At 29.5% G+C, this 19,084-nt stretch overlaps 1 protein-coding gene across 1 annotated transcript in view; it reads right to left on the bottom strand.

Moving 5' to 3' along the window:
* Positions 1-5,551: 5,551 nt before the first annotated feature.
* LOC129958880 (uncharacterized) overlaps positions 5,552-19,084 on the bottom strand; it is a 48,514-nt gene continuing 34,981 nt past the window's right edge. The window contains exon 5 of the mRNA XM_056071601.1: positions 5,552-5,906. Within this exon, the coding sequence (XP_055927576.1) occupies positions 5,898-5,906 (9 nt within the window). The 3' untranslated portion in view covers positions 5,552-5,897. The remainder of the gene's footprint in view (positions 5,907-19,084) is intronic.

The following is a 19,084-nucleotide window of genomic DNA, read 5'->3' as shown; positions in this document are numbered from 1 at the left end:
ATTGGATCTTGGAAAATTGTTCATGATATTAGACGTAAATTAGAAAGGAATAAATAGAGAATGCAGATTAGTCGTGAGCCGCAAATAGACCGGAAAATGTGCATTCTGAGATCTTGTTGTTTAATGGTAAAATTGCGTCTATCTTGGACGATGTATTTGTGTATCTTTCTAGACTATGATCGGGTTTCTGCAACCTGAAGACAGCTTCAGGCATCAGACAACATCAAGTGTGTGCATTTTTATACAGTCTAAAGTGTGAAATCTCTGGTCCCCTGTTTCTTTTCTTTTTGGAAATAAATGTGCGAATTTGTTTTTCATAATCAACTTTATATTTTTTCCAAAATAAATCCAGATGATTATAAAAAAAACTATCCCAATATATGAGACTATAACTATCATACAGTTCACAGAAAGGGAATAAAATTGTGATTCAAGGTATTTTGAGGTATGCTTTCCAAAATCATAAGAAAAACAACAGTTAACCTCTAATAGTTACTGTTACAGTGACAAAATTTAAAACTTTTAAAATGGCAACACCAATTTTTTTTGTAATGCATTCTCCATAGCAAAAAACAATAAACAACGTTGGAACGGTACCTATAGCACAAAAATCATCTTTGACAGACAATATTGTCAACTATCAAACTTGTAAGATAATTTATAAAAAAATGTCCCTACAAAGTGAGACGATATTTGTATGGAATCTAAAATCATTACTTTCATTAATTAGTTTTATTGCTTATCAATAACACTATAGAATAAAACGTAGTAATATTCTAGTAAATTTCATTTTTAAAATTTTATTAGATAATATATTATTAGTTCTTCCTTTTCACAAAACTTAACCAAGTCCAGAAATATATTTTTATAGTTAATGGATGGCTTTTCAATGCTAGATTTCCTCAGAACCTTATATATTTGATTTCATTATTTAATTCACTAAATACTTTTCACATTAAATTTAGTAAGTTAGTAACACTGATAATGAATAATTCACAGGAAACGACCATTAAAGACAATTAATTATTCTATTTAATTTTTGTAAAAATAATTAGCATTATCATAAAAATATACAGCACTATACCACCCGTTTTCAAACGTTCAGTACAAAAAATAGCGGAATTGGGGTCCAAGTCGTCTTACGAACACATATTTGGATTTTTCTCGAATATTTGTGAAATTCTTTCCAGCATTTCTGAAATTCGATCTCACACAAAGGTCTGGAATTCTAGTTTCACTCTCACCATCATACAAAAAAATTTTTTATCGCCAAAGGTGAAAAAATATCACGAAAATATCTTGTGACATAAAAGATTCCGGAAAAATGCCAAAGCGAGAGATTACTTGATTAAGTTATAAAATACGACAAGTATTCTTTAAAGCACTGGCTCTAAAATCAGTGGCATTAACATATGAATAGGATTTTGGAATCGAAACATTCGTTTTCCTCAAAAATAGCGAAATTAAATGTGTTGTGTGAAGGAGCGGCGACATTGAGTGAGACAAAGAGCTATTGCTATTTCCCGTCGAAGAGAAATGAAGAGCGTTCTTTGTAGGTAAAATCCGTTACCGTATCCTATTATTTAAATCACGTCTTGAAGTTATTAAATTCTAAACAGCTGAGATAAGTTAATTTTATTTGAATTCGGCAACCGAGTTAAATCGGCTTCAAATTGAATAGATGACAATTCCGTCTGGACTGTTACTTTCACCGACTTTTTTTTATCACTTGCCGATGTCTGTGAAATTAGCATTATACAAGATTGGAGTGTTAGCATAAGACAAAATTACGATAGGAGTGGAGAATTAGGTATTGATGCTTTTCGGCTTGTTTTTCTTTATTCAATTTTAACTGGATGGCGCTGATTGAAAAAATAAAAGCGATACAGGGTGGTTATAATTAAACTTCCCCTATAAACAGAATCCTACAATGCAAACGGGTGAACGGATTGCAACGAAATTTGGTATATAGACTATACACGATATGCGTTCACGGAATCTCGCAAACATTTTTTTAGTTCCAGAATGTCAATCAGAGGGTGTCGTTTCTGGAATAACATTAATTTTAACACAATAAATGACCAAAACAGAATACAGAAACAGTATTAACATTTATTGACTAGTTTCTGATCACCTTGTCATCGAACCACATTAAGTAAAGGTAAGGAAAAAACAACAGTACGCTGTTTGAGAAAAGAAAAAAAAACAGTTTAGTTTGCAGAAACAAGAACAGATTAGGATGAAATTACACAAGAGGAGCAGTTGTTAATCGTGTTCAGGATGATGTAGGGTAAGGTGCTCCATGCGACCACCCTCATTCACCTGCAAAATTTCAAGTCGATAGACAAATGTTCAACAGCAGATCGTAACTGATCAGTTGTGATGCTTCGCTCATGAAGTGTTATGGAGTTCTTTAAGCCATCCAATGTCGCAACAAGATATCGTCATCATTACAGCCAGAAACATCGACATAAAACAATAAAACGACTGCAAACGTTTCTTACCCTAACCTAATTTGCATAAAGCTTAATTTTCTTCGCAAGCATGCAAATCTCAACACTTTTTCCTAGAATTAACAGCTTTTCCCAGTTTTGCATTTTATTATTCATAATTCTTGTTCTGGATTGTTAATATTGTTGGATTTTTATTTTTCCGGAAAAAGTGTCCTCTGGTGGACATTTTGAAACTTCTTTTTTTTTTCTTAAATTCCGTGAGCGCATCTCATGTATAGTCTATATACCAAATATATTTCGCTGCAATCCGTTCATTCGTTTGCGTTGTAGGATGCTGTTTAGGATGTAGGATTAGATTTTAATATATATATAATTAATTTCCTAATTCTTAGGTCGATTCAGCACATATCTTCATTCTAAAATATTCTTTTATTTCCTGATCCCATTCAACTTTTTCTATTTAATTAATTCAACACGAGTTCTAAAATTGCTGAATCGGCTAAAAGCCGACAAGTTCCCACACTCCTAGAAAAGGGGAAAAAAATTGTTCAGGCAAGTACATTCTTTTTAAAAGATCCCTATGAATCCCTTGCCTTGACCGACACGTGTAGGAAATACCTATTAAAATCTCACACTATAAAGCACCGGAAAATTATTTTCCCTCTCTTTTAGCTTTAGCTGCCATTTACTTCACGAAAAAAACAATTTCACCTTTTCATCAGGCTTCCGCGCCACCCCAATGTGTGTATGGGTGCTTGGCCTACGAAGCCAATTATAACTCGTGACAGACCCGAATACAATACGAATCTTCTGGCGAATCGAGGTTTCGAATCTAGCTCCTCCGTCTCCCGAAACCAATACTTCATCATTGGGCAGGTGAGACCAGCGCCTTTTCTTGTAGAAAGATTTCGCCATTACTACTCTCTTTTACATTTGTCCATAAAATAACCTTTCCTTTCATATTTCTAAAAAGAAAATTCTTATTATTTATAATTAATACCTACATTTCAATAGGAATTAATAAAAGGAAATAAATTTTAGAAAGAAGAAAACAAATAAATTTTTTTTCTATTCTTTCATTTAACCGATTTTCATTATAAAATGTTTGCATTTGAAATCTTTCATTATTTTTTTTTGGAAACCACATATTAAAATTATTTAAATAAGTTATAAAATATGTAAAGTATTTTGCATATTGATTCAATATATCCTAAACTGAAACTATTAGTGTGTAGTTTAGTTATATTTGCGTCCATTTTAGAAATAACATGAGATTTATTTTGGAATGGTCATCGTAATTTAGAACTATGGTTAGAAGATGAGAACATCTTGGCCAGACTTGCATCTCCAAGATTCCGCCCTATGGATTTAAATGTGCCCCAGATTCGCTTGCATCGTGGCTTTTCGATGGAATATGGAGCCTTTTGTTTTAAATTCGAGACCCTACCTACAAATCTCCGCGCCCTCTCCGTAGGTTGTGTAGAAATTGAAGCTAGTTAACGAGCAAGATATTATGTTTTTTAATTTAATCGTTTTTGTCAGTTAGATAGACAAACATTTAGCCAGTTAGAAATAAAATAAGATATCTAGATATCTTGTTTTTAAATATGGAAAAAGTTAACTAGATGTACTGTTGTTTCTAAACTGAAGGAAGATCCCGATGTTCATACCGTATAAAATGTTTCAATAAAAAATGCATGCTCTAGTATGGTTACATGACAGAAAAATTGAAGAGATAAGGAGAGTTAATAGTTAAACTAACTTTTAAATTTCTTCAGCTTTTAAGATTTGAAGTTTTCACTGAAACTATTTCATAATTTCTTTTTAGTACCTTAATTTTTTTTCACACTAAATAATATTTACTGCTAATAGTGTCAAACTTGCAAAAACTCCTTTCCAAACAGTTGGATATAAAAGAGATTCGTATAAATTTTATAGCTGGAGCCAATTTCTCGCATTGTTCACCTCGATTCTTTCGTTTTAAAAATCCTGATTTTTTCGGTTTATTGAATGGGAAAAATAAAACTGCTACTTTAAAAGACGTATTTACATATAGAAATTTATCACACGACATATTTTATTAAAATTACCTTTTAACCCTTTAAAGGACCATTTTTTTCTAGTCATATTATGTTTAAATATTTTTAGACTTGAAATTAGAATAAGAAAAGGGATTCATTTTGCTTATTAGATAAATTTAAGTAGATTAATTAATTAATTTGGTTAATTAATAATTAAGTAACAAATCAAGACACATCATTTTGTGTGAGATAAAGAAATGAATCATCTAAGTTTCTGTCTTTTTAAAAAAATTTGTCAGAACTTATGCCAACCTACATAATTTCATACAAATATTGATAAATTTGGTGGGAAGCATACTTCCCACGGCCCTACAAAGGGTTAATTTAAAAAATGGCATTAACTATCTATTTTTTTTATTCAGATGAAGCAATTTTATTTTAAATAAATGCTCATTTACTTCATGAAAAATAGCAGTAACAACTACAATTGAGAGTTTATGCTTTGATGAACATTCAAAATTTGAATTTGTAAATTCTTTCACATTCTATTTGATGAATTTTACTTTATATAACCTCCATTTAATTAGAAGATGTTTTGCTAATTTGTATAAAATATCTCATAGTAGTCAAGTTTAATAATATATTAATAAGTATTTAGTAATTAGTAAAAATAGCTATAAATTAATTAAGTGAAAATTTGCTTCCAGTATCAATGAGATATAATGTTTGAAATTATGTTATTAATTGTTCCTTTTTTATTATTGCTTACTGTTTTGTCAGACAGTTCTTACTGCCTGATACTATATAAATTGTTTATTATATTCAAATTAATTACTAAATGCTTAATTGCCTTGAATTAAGTATAAAACTAATTAAAGTCTGCTGTCTCAAAACTAAATTAGAAAATTTTTCCTTTGTCCTCCGTGCTTCGGAGGACCCCCCGTCGTATCTTTTCTTTCGCTGGTTCTGCTTGTGTACAATTTTATTTTTACTATTCCTGAATTCTCAGGAATTCGACATACTTGGAATTCAAGTACATAATCGAACATTAATATAGTACGAATTTATAAAAACACATTTTACACACTCAATGCAATCTTTATTGTCCATTTTTACATCATTCTGTGATAATGATACAACAAAATAAAGACACTGCATAGCTGAAAGCAATATGAAGAGATATTTTCTGTCACAGTAAAATAAGTTAAAGTACATGTGATAAAAATATGTGCAAGCAAACACTATGTATCAGCATCACTCTCTCTCTATTGTGACTAAAAACTGTAGAGTCGTCCGAATTCACTGCGTTTACATAAAATTTACTTTTTTTAATGAAATATTTTTTTCATAACCATGATATAAGGAGTAAAAATAATTCGAGCATCTATGGAGAGGAGAGATTTTTCTTCCACCGCTGCTTTTTTTATGGAATCTACAACAGAAAAAACATTAATAAACACATTTTTTTTCAAAAAAAGTTTTTATAAAACAAAATTTAAATATTTCAGTAAAAATTGTTGAAACACTGCAATCACAGTAGTTAGAGTTCAGCTCAGTAATTGTGATGTCATAATCAAAGATCTATGAATAAAGATATCAATAGGAACTAAAATTAAGTTTGAACATGGTGTCAAATTTACTCGGCATGTTTAATTGATGAAAATATCTATACTGACACAACACACATTTCTGAAGAAAAATTACGCAAATGACGTTAAACTTTCATTAATTTGGTAAATAAGTTAAGCATATTTATTGCTTATATATATTTAAATTTAATGTTAATTGCTCAAGAAACACTTTTTACCACATCCGGGAATTAGTTTTCATTTTTGTATTTTCTGCAGGGATGTCCGTACAGCTAATTTGAACAACACGTGGTCTCAATTCATTAACCAATTGATGTAAATTGACATGTCAATTAGTTTATGCAAAGTACTTCATGAGTACGATAAAGAGCTTCTTTAAGCAATATTCGGTTTAAACGTGATTTAATTGAATATTGTGGTATTACTATTGTATAGAATAATAATAGAATATTGTGTTATTACTAATCACTATTGTGGTAGAATGCAAATTGACGTGTACATTAGTTTATGTAAATTACTTCATGAGTACGATTATGAGAAAGTAAAAAAATTGAACAATATGGTAAATAATACCTGAGTATTCTATTTAAACGTGATAATTTACTGAAATTTAATGTTATAAGTATTTTTGTATAATTTGAAATTATTTTGAATAAATTTATGTGAATAAAAACTTTTCATCTTGGTCATTTTTATCATCATCGTCTTCTTTTCTAATCTAAATTCAAAATATTTAAAGTTACCAAGTTAAGTAATATAATGTATAAGCGCAGTCTACAAGAAGAAACTATACAAAATGTGGAAATCCGTGCGAAAACGAAGTACTTGTATTTTATTTCATAAGATATCATTATGAAGTCCTCACGATAATTTATAGATATGTATTCACAATAAACTCTAGATGCAGTGTGCTTACAAACAAAGTTATGCTTATATCATTGTATTCTTAGTTCAACTCTTTTTCAATATTTTTGTTGGATTCAAATACAAAATAACAATATAAATAAAGAGATAAAATAAATAAGAAAATGAATAGTCTCTCTCTAATATTCTTATTTATTTACACAATAAGTTGAGATCAGTGCAAAGAATAATTGAGAGATCTTTTCTTATTGACTGATTAGTTCCAAAGTTTAATACATATCTATAATTTAAAAGAGACTAAGCACAAAATTTAATTAATCTATTTCGTTGAATTTCTGAGTCTGCTTTATTGAAATGAACTTAGATTAATAAATAGAATTTTTGGCGACGAAGTCCGTTCGAAATGGATACCAGTCTGCATTTTTGGTGTAAAAACCACGTACCAAATTTCATTCGTCGAATTCATATTTTGTTTAACTGTCGTGTATCTGACAAAAATAATTCCGAAACTATTTTTTTAAACGTTTGTGGGATCTAGAAATATTACTGCTTGAAAACATAGAGATCAAACCTCAAAGTTGAATTTTTTGGCGATTATAATTGTTATTTTTATATACTTTGTGTATGAAAAAATAAAACCACATTTAACTGATTACTTTTAAAAATATTAATAAGCCGTTTATCATATATTAGTTCTATTATTATTATAAAATATTGTTTATCTTATGAACAATATTGGAAGATATCTTTTGTTATTAAAAAATATAAAATGTCGTTGTGAATATTATTATTCTCTGCTGCATACTTTTACTGAAAAATACACAGAAATTTAATTTATTTTCTGACGAAATAATGCGAAATTGTTAGAAAGGCATTTGCAGATGCCTCTCCATTTTATTGAATTTTCAAAAAGTGAGTTTTTTTTTTTTTTTTTGTGCCCGCCATAAATTGAAAAGGAATAGCGTCTCCGAACGAGATTATTTCTATGCAGTTTCTCAAAAAAAAGTTGGCCCATCGGGAAATTATACTACTGCTTTTATGTATAAGATTTCTTGCTTCTATTCGGTTTCTTCTTACCAAAGAATTCACTTTTCTATATCGATCGAAAATGATATCTCGAAAACTATTTGGATACTAAGCCCTAAAAGATGGAAATGAAAATTGCGACGGTATCCTTGAATGATTCGAAGATAAATATTTCCCCGAAACTTATAATGAATTCATCATAAGCTCGTTCCGGCATTTCATTAGCTCTCTTTGTATTTATAAATTTTTTTCTCTTCAATGCGATTTTTTTTAAGAAAATTTTATTAAAAAGATATAAAAGAAAACTTTTTTGAATTTGGAAAAATCCTGAAAATACTTTCGTTTCGGAAGCAGTAAAATCAATCAGAGCTTCTGAAACTAAATAATGTCTTTTGAACAATTAAATCAGAAACGGGAAATAAATTTGATTAATAAAGAATCTGACTACCTTCCTTTATTAAAATCACAGCCCTTTCCTAATATCTTTTGCCATATTTTAAGAATCCCAACAGATTAATTTTCGTGGAAAATATCTAACTGTAATTGAATTTAATTAGAAATGGAGTTCTTAATTCCGAAAACAAGCTACAAAACACAACAAGAGAATGCGTGGGACTATAAATACAGGGATAGCCCCTCCCTCAAATGAATCTTGTCTTGAAGCTGATTCGTTGGTGTGCAAGGGCCGTTGCGCAAGAATTGCCTGGAGGCTGCAGAAGCTAAATTGGGATTCGGCACGTGGCAGTTGAAGTTCCAGGAAAATCCTCTTTATTTTAAAAGAAATTTAATCTATGATTCCTGGAATTTCAGAGTGATATTTAAGCTGTTTTCGCATTCCAGCTGCTAATTCTGAGAATCTCTTTGGGTACTTTGAAGCGAAAGCTATTGAAAAGGAAACTATTGTGTTGGTAGTATTTTGAGAAATTTTACTTGAATTAGACGATGTAGAGGGAGTTGTTGAAGCATCCTTTCTAAAAACATTTGATGCATTTAACCGATAATTCTTATTATTCTAGATTGATAGAATAAGTGGTTTACCCCAAAAAGAATGTTTTCGAGCATCGAATTCTAAGAAATTCAATCTGTACTTTAAAAAGAAAATGAGGATTGTTCTGATGAAATTTAATTACAGTTAGATATATGATAATGGTAGATGCTGAAACCCACTTTTTATTTTCTTGTGTTTGACGAAGGGAAAGTATTAAAATAGTAAAAAAAAATAAAGTCCGAGATTTTGATGCATCTTGTGTTTTAGACCTCTCTGAGTTCGAAAAACACTTTTTTAGCATTATGTCTGTCTGTCAGCTCGTCTTTAAACATGGTAACTCAAAAACACTTTGAGCTAGACTTATAAAATTCGATATGCGGTTTTTCCTCCCAATGTGTAGATTTCTATAAAAATTTAAACGAAATCCATTAAGAAAAAGTCTGCTGTCTGAATACAAGTTAAAACTACAAATAAAAAATAAGTACAAAATGAACAGAGCTAGATGGATAAAATTTGGTACGTGGATTTAATATTTAAAGTGTAAATAAGTTTCAAATTTGAAACTGAGTTCATCAAGGAGTTGTCCGTAGATTGGTCTGCATTTTCACAAGCATATAAACGCAATATTTCAAAACAATTTTGACAAATATATGAAATTTGGTATGAGGTTTTGCGCCTAAAGTTGTTCTTTAACGTCAAATGTTAGTTTTAATGGTCGAAAAAAACTGTTCAAAATACACATTTGGTGTTTTGGTGCTTGTGTTTTAACCGCATTCCAGGAATTAATTGTCAAATTTAGTACTATAATAGGCTCTTCCATAACTATTATTCACCAATGGTATATGGTTAATAATACACAAATAACATTTATTAGAGAGCATACACAAAAATCTCGGGGAGCCCACATCCACTGACTATAAACTTGGGAACGATTTTACTCACGAGCATGATAATGATGAAAAAATAATTTGTTCATCATTATCATGCTCATTCCTAGATGCCGGAATCTATATTTAAGAAATTCATTCGATGCTTACAAAAATAATCTAGCTGGTGTTTAATTGTATTTTAAAGTTCTTACGAATTCCACCAAAATTATAAAACACATTGAAATAGAATTGTAGTAGTAAATTGCTTAAAATAAGGAATTTGTGATTTTTTATATGATTTAACTAACAACTGGAATACCACTATGATAATTAAAATATTTAATTAATTTGTTTTACAGCATTATTAATGAGCATTAAAATGTAAAATCAAATTAATCAGGAACAAGAACGGTGTAAGCAAATTTCAAAATAAATGCGTTTTTATTTTATGTACAAAGACAAAAATTGTTTGAATTTTTCTGCAGTTGACTCAGAACCGTACCTAATGGACTAATGCTTTAAACCTAAAAATCTTGCTATAACATAGTGTATGATGTAAATCATTAATTATCAATCAAAATAAAGGAGTAGAAGCCTATTATAATTTAAAGGTCAATAAAGCTCGGAACAAATGTATACTGCAATATCAAATAACAAAAACTTTGATCCATGAATCTATGAAAGAAGGATTACTAAAAACAAATGAGAAATATGTAGATTTTCAGCAAATATTTTCGAAGTTATTTTGTATTCAACAATGAACACTACTGATACATTAATATTTGATAAATAAGATCTAGTTTCCGCAATCGATTCCCAACGATTTGCCATGAATAAAACATGATGGGACATGAGAATTGCGGAAATAATTAATACTGATTTCATGAGCGAGCCATGCATTGCAATGAAGAATGAATAATAAATTCATCGAGTGCGTGATTCAGAATAAACAGCACGATAAAAGGAAAAGGGGATTGATCTTTGAACTTAGTGTTTTCTCCTATTATGTTGGCGAGCAGTGTTTTGAAATGACAACTAGAAAGCCTCGTTTTGTTTCATGTTAGTCCGGAGAATTGATTTTGATAACTCCCTTCCAATGAACCGATTGTCTATTCAAAATTCTGATCCGTGTTTTTATTCGGACGCCGGCTGATAATATTTCAAAATTGAACCTTTTGATGCAATTTTCTATGTAAATTTTGTGCTTTATTTTTTCCGTTTTCAAAACAATATTCCTTAATTCTTCTATATTTTGAAAATATAGTATTTAATTTTTATGTTCTTCGTTTTGAAAATATTGGGTTTCTATATGTATATTTTCAAAATATTGTGTTTTATTCCTTGTATTCCTTCATATTTAAAATATTTTTCCATTAAATTACAAATCTATTTATATGGTCCTGTACTTAGACCATGTAGTCAATAATTATCCGTGCCATTCGCCTTTAATCAATGTTGTCATCCAAACTCTTTTCAACATGAATTTATGCTCTGTAAATAATTGCTAAAAGCCCTACTATAGTTATGTAACTTCACCGGCTTCTAATTAATAGCCAGGGGGAGGAGATATTATAGCAGGGCAATTTACGGGGTTTCAGCCCTCGGCGTGCATTCTCACCCCAGCGGGGTATGTGAATTACTCTCTTTTTCATATATCTCAGCACAAATAGCACACTGGTACCAAAAAGGTCAGGGAGTTTGAGATATATTGTGGCGTCTAAATCTATTACATAACAGCTTTTCCCTAACCACATTTAGACAAAAATAATCATGTGATAACACTGGAACCAAGATGATGTTTTAATTACAATACGTTATTACTTTGAATCATTAAACAAGGTATTTAAATGTAGTTTTTATATGTTGTTTTAATAATGCGATTTGCTATAAAATATTATAATTTTCCATTTAAATGCAATTTGCTATTGCTGTATGGCCTTAAAAGCAACGGATATTTATTTGTATTCCTGTCTTTCTCGAAAAAATTTTAATAAGTTTGTAGAAAAAATTTAAGATAATAACACATCAAATCAAATATTTTTCTTTATAAGATAATGCGATCCCTTTTTGCATGCATAAAAGGCAGAAAATGTTTTCATATAATGTTATATAAAATTTTTTTTATCCCTCTATCATTTGAAAGTTTGCTGGAGAATGATAAATATTCTCTGGAATACCAGGAAAATGAAACAAATACGCATTTTATATGTGGAGATAACAACAGGAGTGTTATGATAATTCAAAGGTTCTAGCAGACATCCAATATATTAATAAACAATTTCAAAAGTAGTTTTTTTTCTGTCAATAATTATTGATCGAAAAAAAAAACAACTTTTGAAATACAGTCAACATAACATCTAACTATTTTTCTGGTGTTGAAACATGCATTATTTGTTTAACTAATTTTTGTCAATGTGTCTGATTAATCAAGGTTAGTATGTTATAGTACAATATTCTCAATATCGTACAATATTATGAAATACCAAGTAATAATGTATACTAGTGAACATTATTACTTGCTATTACATTATTACTTGTATGTTGCTCAATATCTCACAGTATGTTGGGCTACTTGATTTGAGATGTAGGAATTTCGTAACTTTCATAATAAAAAAAAAGAAATTCAGCAATATTTAAGATTATTAGTTGTAGCCTGTTGGCTAATCAATAAAGGCAAATTTAATTTTACACAGGAAACTATATATTCTTAAGAAGAGTTCAGCTACTCCAGAATTCTTTAAAATGGCAGACTGGAATCCTTAAAATGACAATTTTTATTGCTTCATTTTCTCAACCTCATCTTTATATGAATAAAGCATATTTTATTAAAATAATTAGAGATTGAATGCAATCATTAAGAAATTCATAATTATGTTCCAGACTCTAATACAATAACTGAAATAAAGACACTTCACACTTAATTATATTATAAAAAGTCATCTTTGTTTAAATATACAATATTCAAAGTTATTTAAATGCGTTATGAAACATAAAAACATTTATTTTCATACGGGTACGAAGTAATAATGTGAAACAATAATCAGCAGTTAGAGGGATTCCACGATATCGAAACTTTTTAATTATTTGAAGCTACAAAATTTCATTAAAGGCCTTTATATGAGCAAAAAAGGTTCAGCATATAAATTCGGAAAAGAAACCTTAAAAATGTTCGGAAAGTATTGAGAATGCCAGGCGATGCTTTCAGCAACAATAATTTGTCACGGTAAAAGGTAAGAAGAAATTATATTTGCATTAAACCTTTCTTGCATTTATAAGTTTTCCTTGATGGCACAATACTTGGCCAAAAATAAATTTCCCCTTTTGACGCTATTCGTTTAGGAAGAAGCCTTTTGGGGTAGAAAAAGAGCAGCTCTATATTTGAAGCGAAAGCCCATGATTGAAAAGTTGAGGTATTCACTTCTGCTGATATTAAAATCTAAGCTGAAAAGTTATTAAAAATAAAAAACCAATGATGGAAAAAGGGTACTCGAAGCAAAATACCATCCATCTTGGAAGTGAGAATATTAAACGGAAATGATTTTTTTTTAAAGTATTTTATCCCGAATTTCAGGCACTGATGAATTATTCATGATACAAATTCAATAAATCTGAAGAAATGCTGCTATTTCTAATCTTTCAGATCAATATGAAAGAAGAGATTGAAGATCATGGAATAATATTTCTATTGGGATATGAATGTGGAAAAATAATGCTATTCCCGTCAGAAATCACTTAATTCCAATTCTCAGGCAAACTTGACTTACTGTTAATGTTATCTCAATAACATCGATGAAATGTCCTAGCTGCTGTCTATCAGAAAGGTTATAAGAAGAAAAAAAAAACCTTTTATAAACATTTGAATTTGAAAAAGATTTTTTTTTATATTTAAAAAGAATATTTTCTTGAAGAAATATTCTGATTCTTAAATAGTTACGAACTTTATATGATATCAGTAGCACTGACGGCAATTCGTGCCTTTAATCATATGTATGATTATTGAAACTTCGAAGAATTAAATAGACTCCATATAATATTGACAGCGGTAGTAGTATATTGTTAGATGCTTACAGTTTCACCCTCCTCCTGACTGATGGTCCAATAAAGTACTCCCCCACGGTGAGAGGGAGTGCTTTTCTATGCGGTTTAGCCACAGATATTGCCACGGAGTGAATCAACAAGTATGTTTTAAGATTAGTTCGTCCCCGCAAATGCCCCCCACCGGGACAAAATCTAATTTCAGATACTTTAATTCTCCGCTGAATTGAAAAGGAAGACATAGGCAATCTTTTTTCAGTTTCCTCTTTTGCAGGGGAAAGTTATTATGAAGAATAAAATGGTCTAAGCTTTTATAAATGTTTATGGTTATTATATAAATTTAAGACTTATGTTAGCTTTTCAAGTGAGACTAATACTTTTTATCAATATCAATCATTTCTCAAATGAATGAATGATTTTCTAAGATTAACCTCCATTACAAATTTTCGTGCTTAAAAAAAAAAAAATTGAATATTTCATGTTTTTGTTATTTTTCTATATATATATCTTCTAAGCAACATACGAAGAAGGATCAGATAAACACATCGCATCATTGTTATTGGACTAAATATTTTTGTAAAATAATTATCACTGATTTAAATTTGCAAAGATCTGATTTTTTCCTTGTTAAATGTGATTCAAATTTATGCATTAACTTAATAGAACTAGATTTTATAAATACTTCAATACATTATATTTCTAGCTAATATAAAGCATTTATTATTCGTCCCACAAATAAGTATGACGCAAAACCTACTTTGTCTACTAATATCAAATCCAGTCAATGAATTAATTATGGAATTGATGCAAGTTTAAAGCATAGTCACACTGAATCGCAAACTCAGGATAATCAGCGTCTTCATTATTTAAAATAATGTGTTACATTCAAAAATTAAGTGCCTAAAAATCCGTGAATGTTGGTAAAGATAACACCAACAGAGCCAAGACTTAACACAAATGAATATGATTCATAATGTAAAATGTAATAAATGTCTCTGAAACTCACAATTTAATCTTTACAATGATAATTCTTAATATATTCAGCATATTTAGGAATTCCCCAACTTGAAATACTTCAAAAATACTTATTATATATGAACTGAAATATATCTAAGTTTTCAAAATAATTGTAGGTTTAATCCCCCCCCCCAAAGGGAGGGGAGAAAAAATGGCGCATTATGTGAGAGCGTGTTTCTGGGTAGTTTAACCCGGCTGCACCCACAATTCTTTCATAATTCTGGTAATTCGTTTTCTCATTATAAACATATCACTGCACTAAAAATGGTGCCCTTCAGATAAAATTTTATTAATTGCATATTATTATAATTTATTAATATTTTATTAATTTTATTAATTATATAAGCCAACTATTCAATTAAACTCATCCTGTTAATTTTACCATATACAAAATTGAAAACAAGAAAGTTGACATGAAAATTATAATTTTGGCAACTCTCTTATATTAAAGTTTCTCACCCTAAAAATATCTCATCTATTACCTCTTGCACCAAAAGGTAATAAAAATATGTGAAAGAGATGACAACAAGTCGATATCTCCATACTGAATTCAGAAGGAAACCTTCATCTTAATTATGAATAATCTGATATTTAAAATTAAGTTACTCTTTTTGTTTATAAATCAAATACTTTGAAGCTTCTATTATAGCGACTTGAAGATTTTTTTGATGTAGAAATTCACTTTTTGAGACATTTTTTAGTCAGGACTTCTGTGCCTATTCTTATATTAATTAAATACATTGTAAAAAAGTAAAAAAAGATAACAAGAAACATTTTTTTTTTGCAAATTTAATTAAAATTAAATCGTAGCACCGTCCATGAATGTACGCAAAAAGAATAAAAGCCTCTCTATAAACTTTACGGAATGATTCTAAATTTTCGGAAAAAAGGTACGAATTCATGAAATAAAAAATATTTTTAGTTGTTTTCCACAAGACTATATTACTAATTTTTTAATCAGTGCTTAATGTATATGTTCTGAAAATCAAGAACATATTTAAATGTTCCCTTTTATTGAGAGATTTATTGTGAAAATCACATTGTGAAGAAATCGTATGTGGTAATTGGTAACTGCTTATGAGGGACTCAGATAGTATATGTGATATGTCTCAGATTGCTAAGATTTCAAAATAAAAATAATCCTTGATCCGTACTTAATACAATATAGATTAGTTTTTCACTTCGTTTTATCAGTTTCAAATATGAAAATTATTATCATTAGAATCTATTTTATTTTTAATATTAGCTTCTCTAATAATATTTTGTATAATTTTGCACTTTGCAATCAGCATAACTTTACACTGATAAACCTCAATTATTCCTCCATTATTCGATATAAACCTCAATGATTCGATATAAACCTCAATGATTCGATATAAACCTCAATTATTCGAGAAAACTATTCTGTCAAACTTTACGATGGAAATTACGTTTATAATAAGCTTCACGATTCTGAAGAAATTAAAAATTCGAAACACTATATTACTTAATTTTCCTTTCTCACATTACCTGTAATTATATTTTACCTCCTTCGGTTTTTTATGGTCGTCCAAACGACCAAGAAAACAATTAATGCATATTTACTCATAGTACCCAAAGTGTCAAAGTCTGAAAAAGAAGCCAAAGTAGGAAGAAGATCAGAAGATGAAACCCTAATGAGGGATGGATTATGTCATATTGACATGGTAAATAAAGAAAGAATCCCCCTGACATTTTTTGTATCATTCTTTTGCTTTAATGAAGGACAAGTTATTGAGGTTTAGCACTGCAAAGTAGATCGAAAGGATCTTTCCCGCTTTTCATTGTTTTTCTTTTTTTTTTATGTCCACCCGCTCTCCTTAATAAAATTGGCGACCTGTGGGCAAAAACAACACCATTAGCTTTGTTATAGGAGCAGTCAATTACTCTAATGCTTTTTGACCTGCCATATGAGTTCTTTCTGAAAGAAATGAAAGTGACAACTCGGAGGGGAGCAAGCTGAAAGAAAATGTTACTTTAGAAAAACCGACGTCACACTTACGTCACTTAAGTTAGTGACGTCAATTCTGTGTTAGACAAAGGGAGAAACTTCTCTTTGGATTTCTGTCGATGAGTGAAGGGGAGTTTCATAGAAAAGAAGGAACTTTGGTCGTTACTACAGCGCATTACTTCATGTTTTCCAGGATAAAATCCGGAAATGCATAGGAGTTTGAAGTAGAACCAACAAAGAGCTGGAAAGCTCGTTAAGAAGGTTTTACCTTTGACAATTTATGATTTTTTTTCAAAAATATGGTTGGAAAAAAAGAAAAACCTAAAACCAACAGTCATTTCTTATCATTGATGAAGTATCTGTTTTGCTTCTTCGTTTAGTTAATATGTTTGGAAATACAAATTCATGCACAAGTTCCTTTCCGATTTAAAAAGGGTTTTTGCTATTTTTTTAAATGTCGCTCTTGAATGTATGTTTTGACAAAGAATACTTTTTTTTTTCCTTCTGAAATACTCACATTTTATTTTTAAAAGCATTTTTTTAATCTTTAATTTACAGTTACATGCTGTCTTTTCTTAGTTTTAAAGAATTCGGAAGAAATAAACAGGGAAAGAACTGACAAAACCATTTAAATATTAAAATAATATAACTAGAATTTTAATTGCTTTTGTTTCCATACAAAACTTTGTTTCATTTTCGTTATTAAACAAAACCGTTTCAAACCCTTCGCTTTTTAAGTGTAAAAAAGATATTATATTAAAAATGAAGATTTACTACACATTTATTAACAATGATGCAACAATTTGTTTTCATCCGACGTACATTATTTTAAACAATTGTTGCATTTTTCTGTATCTGGACTGCATTTTTTAACAATTGTTGTATTAATTTGCTCGTTTATTAACAATTCTGTAACAGTATTTTTTTTCATCTTACATACATTATTTTAAACAATTGTTACATTTTTCTGTATTTGTACTGTATTTATTTTTTAAATAAATTGTGTTAATTCGCTTCAATATGTACTTGAATTTTTCATTTAGTTGGTAGTACTTATTCGAAATAGAATTTTGCATTTCATCTACAATATAAACTTCGAATTATTTTTAAAAATAAGGTGCTGATACATATTTAGCATTAGTTTAAGAAACGTTAACAGCGTCAGTTTATAGAAAAAACAAATGTAGGATGGCTGATTTTCTATGTGCTCTTATCATTATCTGAAAAGAATCTCTACATCTTGCATCTGAATTCCAAGTTATAAATTTCCTAATAGGAACTTATGCAATTTTAAATGCTATTTCGCTTAGTAATGTTAGTTGAAATTCTAAATTTTTATTGTATTTATTCTTTGTTAGCAACTTTATTTGTAAAAATTACAATTTTTATTGCGATATTTTTTGTGTTAAATTTAATTTTATGTCTTAACAATTCTTTTTTGAATGGATATTGAAATTAATTGTTATTTAACAGTTTTAACGTAGTTTACAATGTACTTTTTTGTAATTAAATATTCTTAACCAAAATATTGAATTAAAAACATTGGCTGGCTAACTTTAATTGATTGTTAATTGAACTCCTATTATGAAATTTACTCTAGCTGTGCTACTTAAAAGTTTATTAAAATTTTTTAGACAGATGTACGTCTTAAAGAGGTTGTTGTTCATCGTCGGTTTGGAAATCTAATTCCTTGCTTCCTTCCAGCTTCATTTCAAATTTAAAAGAGTAACTTGTAAAAAAACTTGCAAAATAAAAAATTTGTACATAAAAATAAAAGGCGCTACAAGGCGCTTCGAATGTTGATTTAAACGTTTGATTTTATATAAGCCTGAGTCTAATTATTTCCCATTTACTGAGACAAAAGTTTCTGCTTTATGATGTAGTGAATGTTTGATTGGAATCAGCTTGATCAAACGGTTTGACGATTTGAGTGATCCAGTTGATGGCAGAAGCGAAAGTTGTAGCTGTTGCTACCGTAGTAGTGGTTTTGATCAAATTTGTTAATTCTAAAAAAGAGACGTAAAAATGATTGTTTACTTGATTAACGATGGCAAAATGATTCGGGTCGTACAGCTATACGCTATATAGCTATACTTGCTTTGAATATGCAAGCTTTTTTCTGAATCGGATGCAAGTGATAAGGCAGCTGCCGGAACATCGACCAATGCAAATGTTTGACCTTCTCTGGCAACATGAAGCCGTGAATTCAATTTTTGAGAAAGATTTGATGATAGAGGAAAGGTTATCACAAAT

Source organism: Argiope bruennichi, chromosome X1, assembly GCF_947563725.1.
Source record: "Argiope bruennichi chromosome X1, qqArgBrue1.1, whole genome shotgun sequence".
NCBI classification, from domain to species: Eukaryota; Metazoa; Arthropoda; class Arachnida; order Araneae; family Araneidae; genus Argiope; species Argiope bruennichi.
Note: the sequence above shows the minus strand (reverse complement) of the source record. Positions and strands in the feature narration are given on the sequence as shown.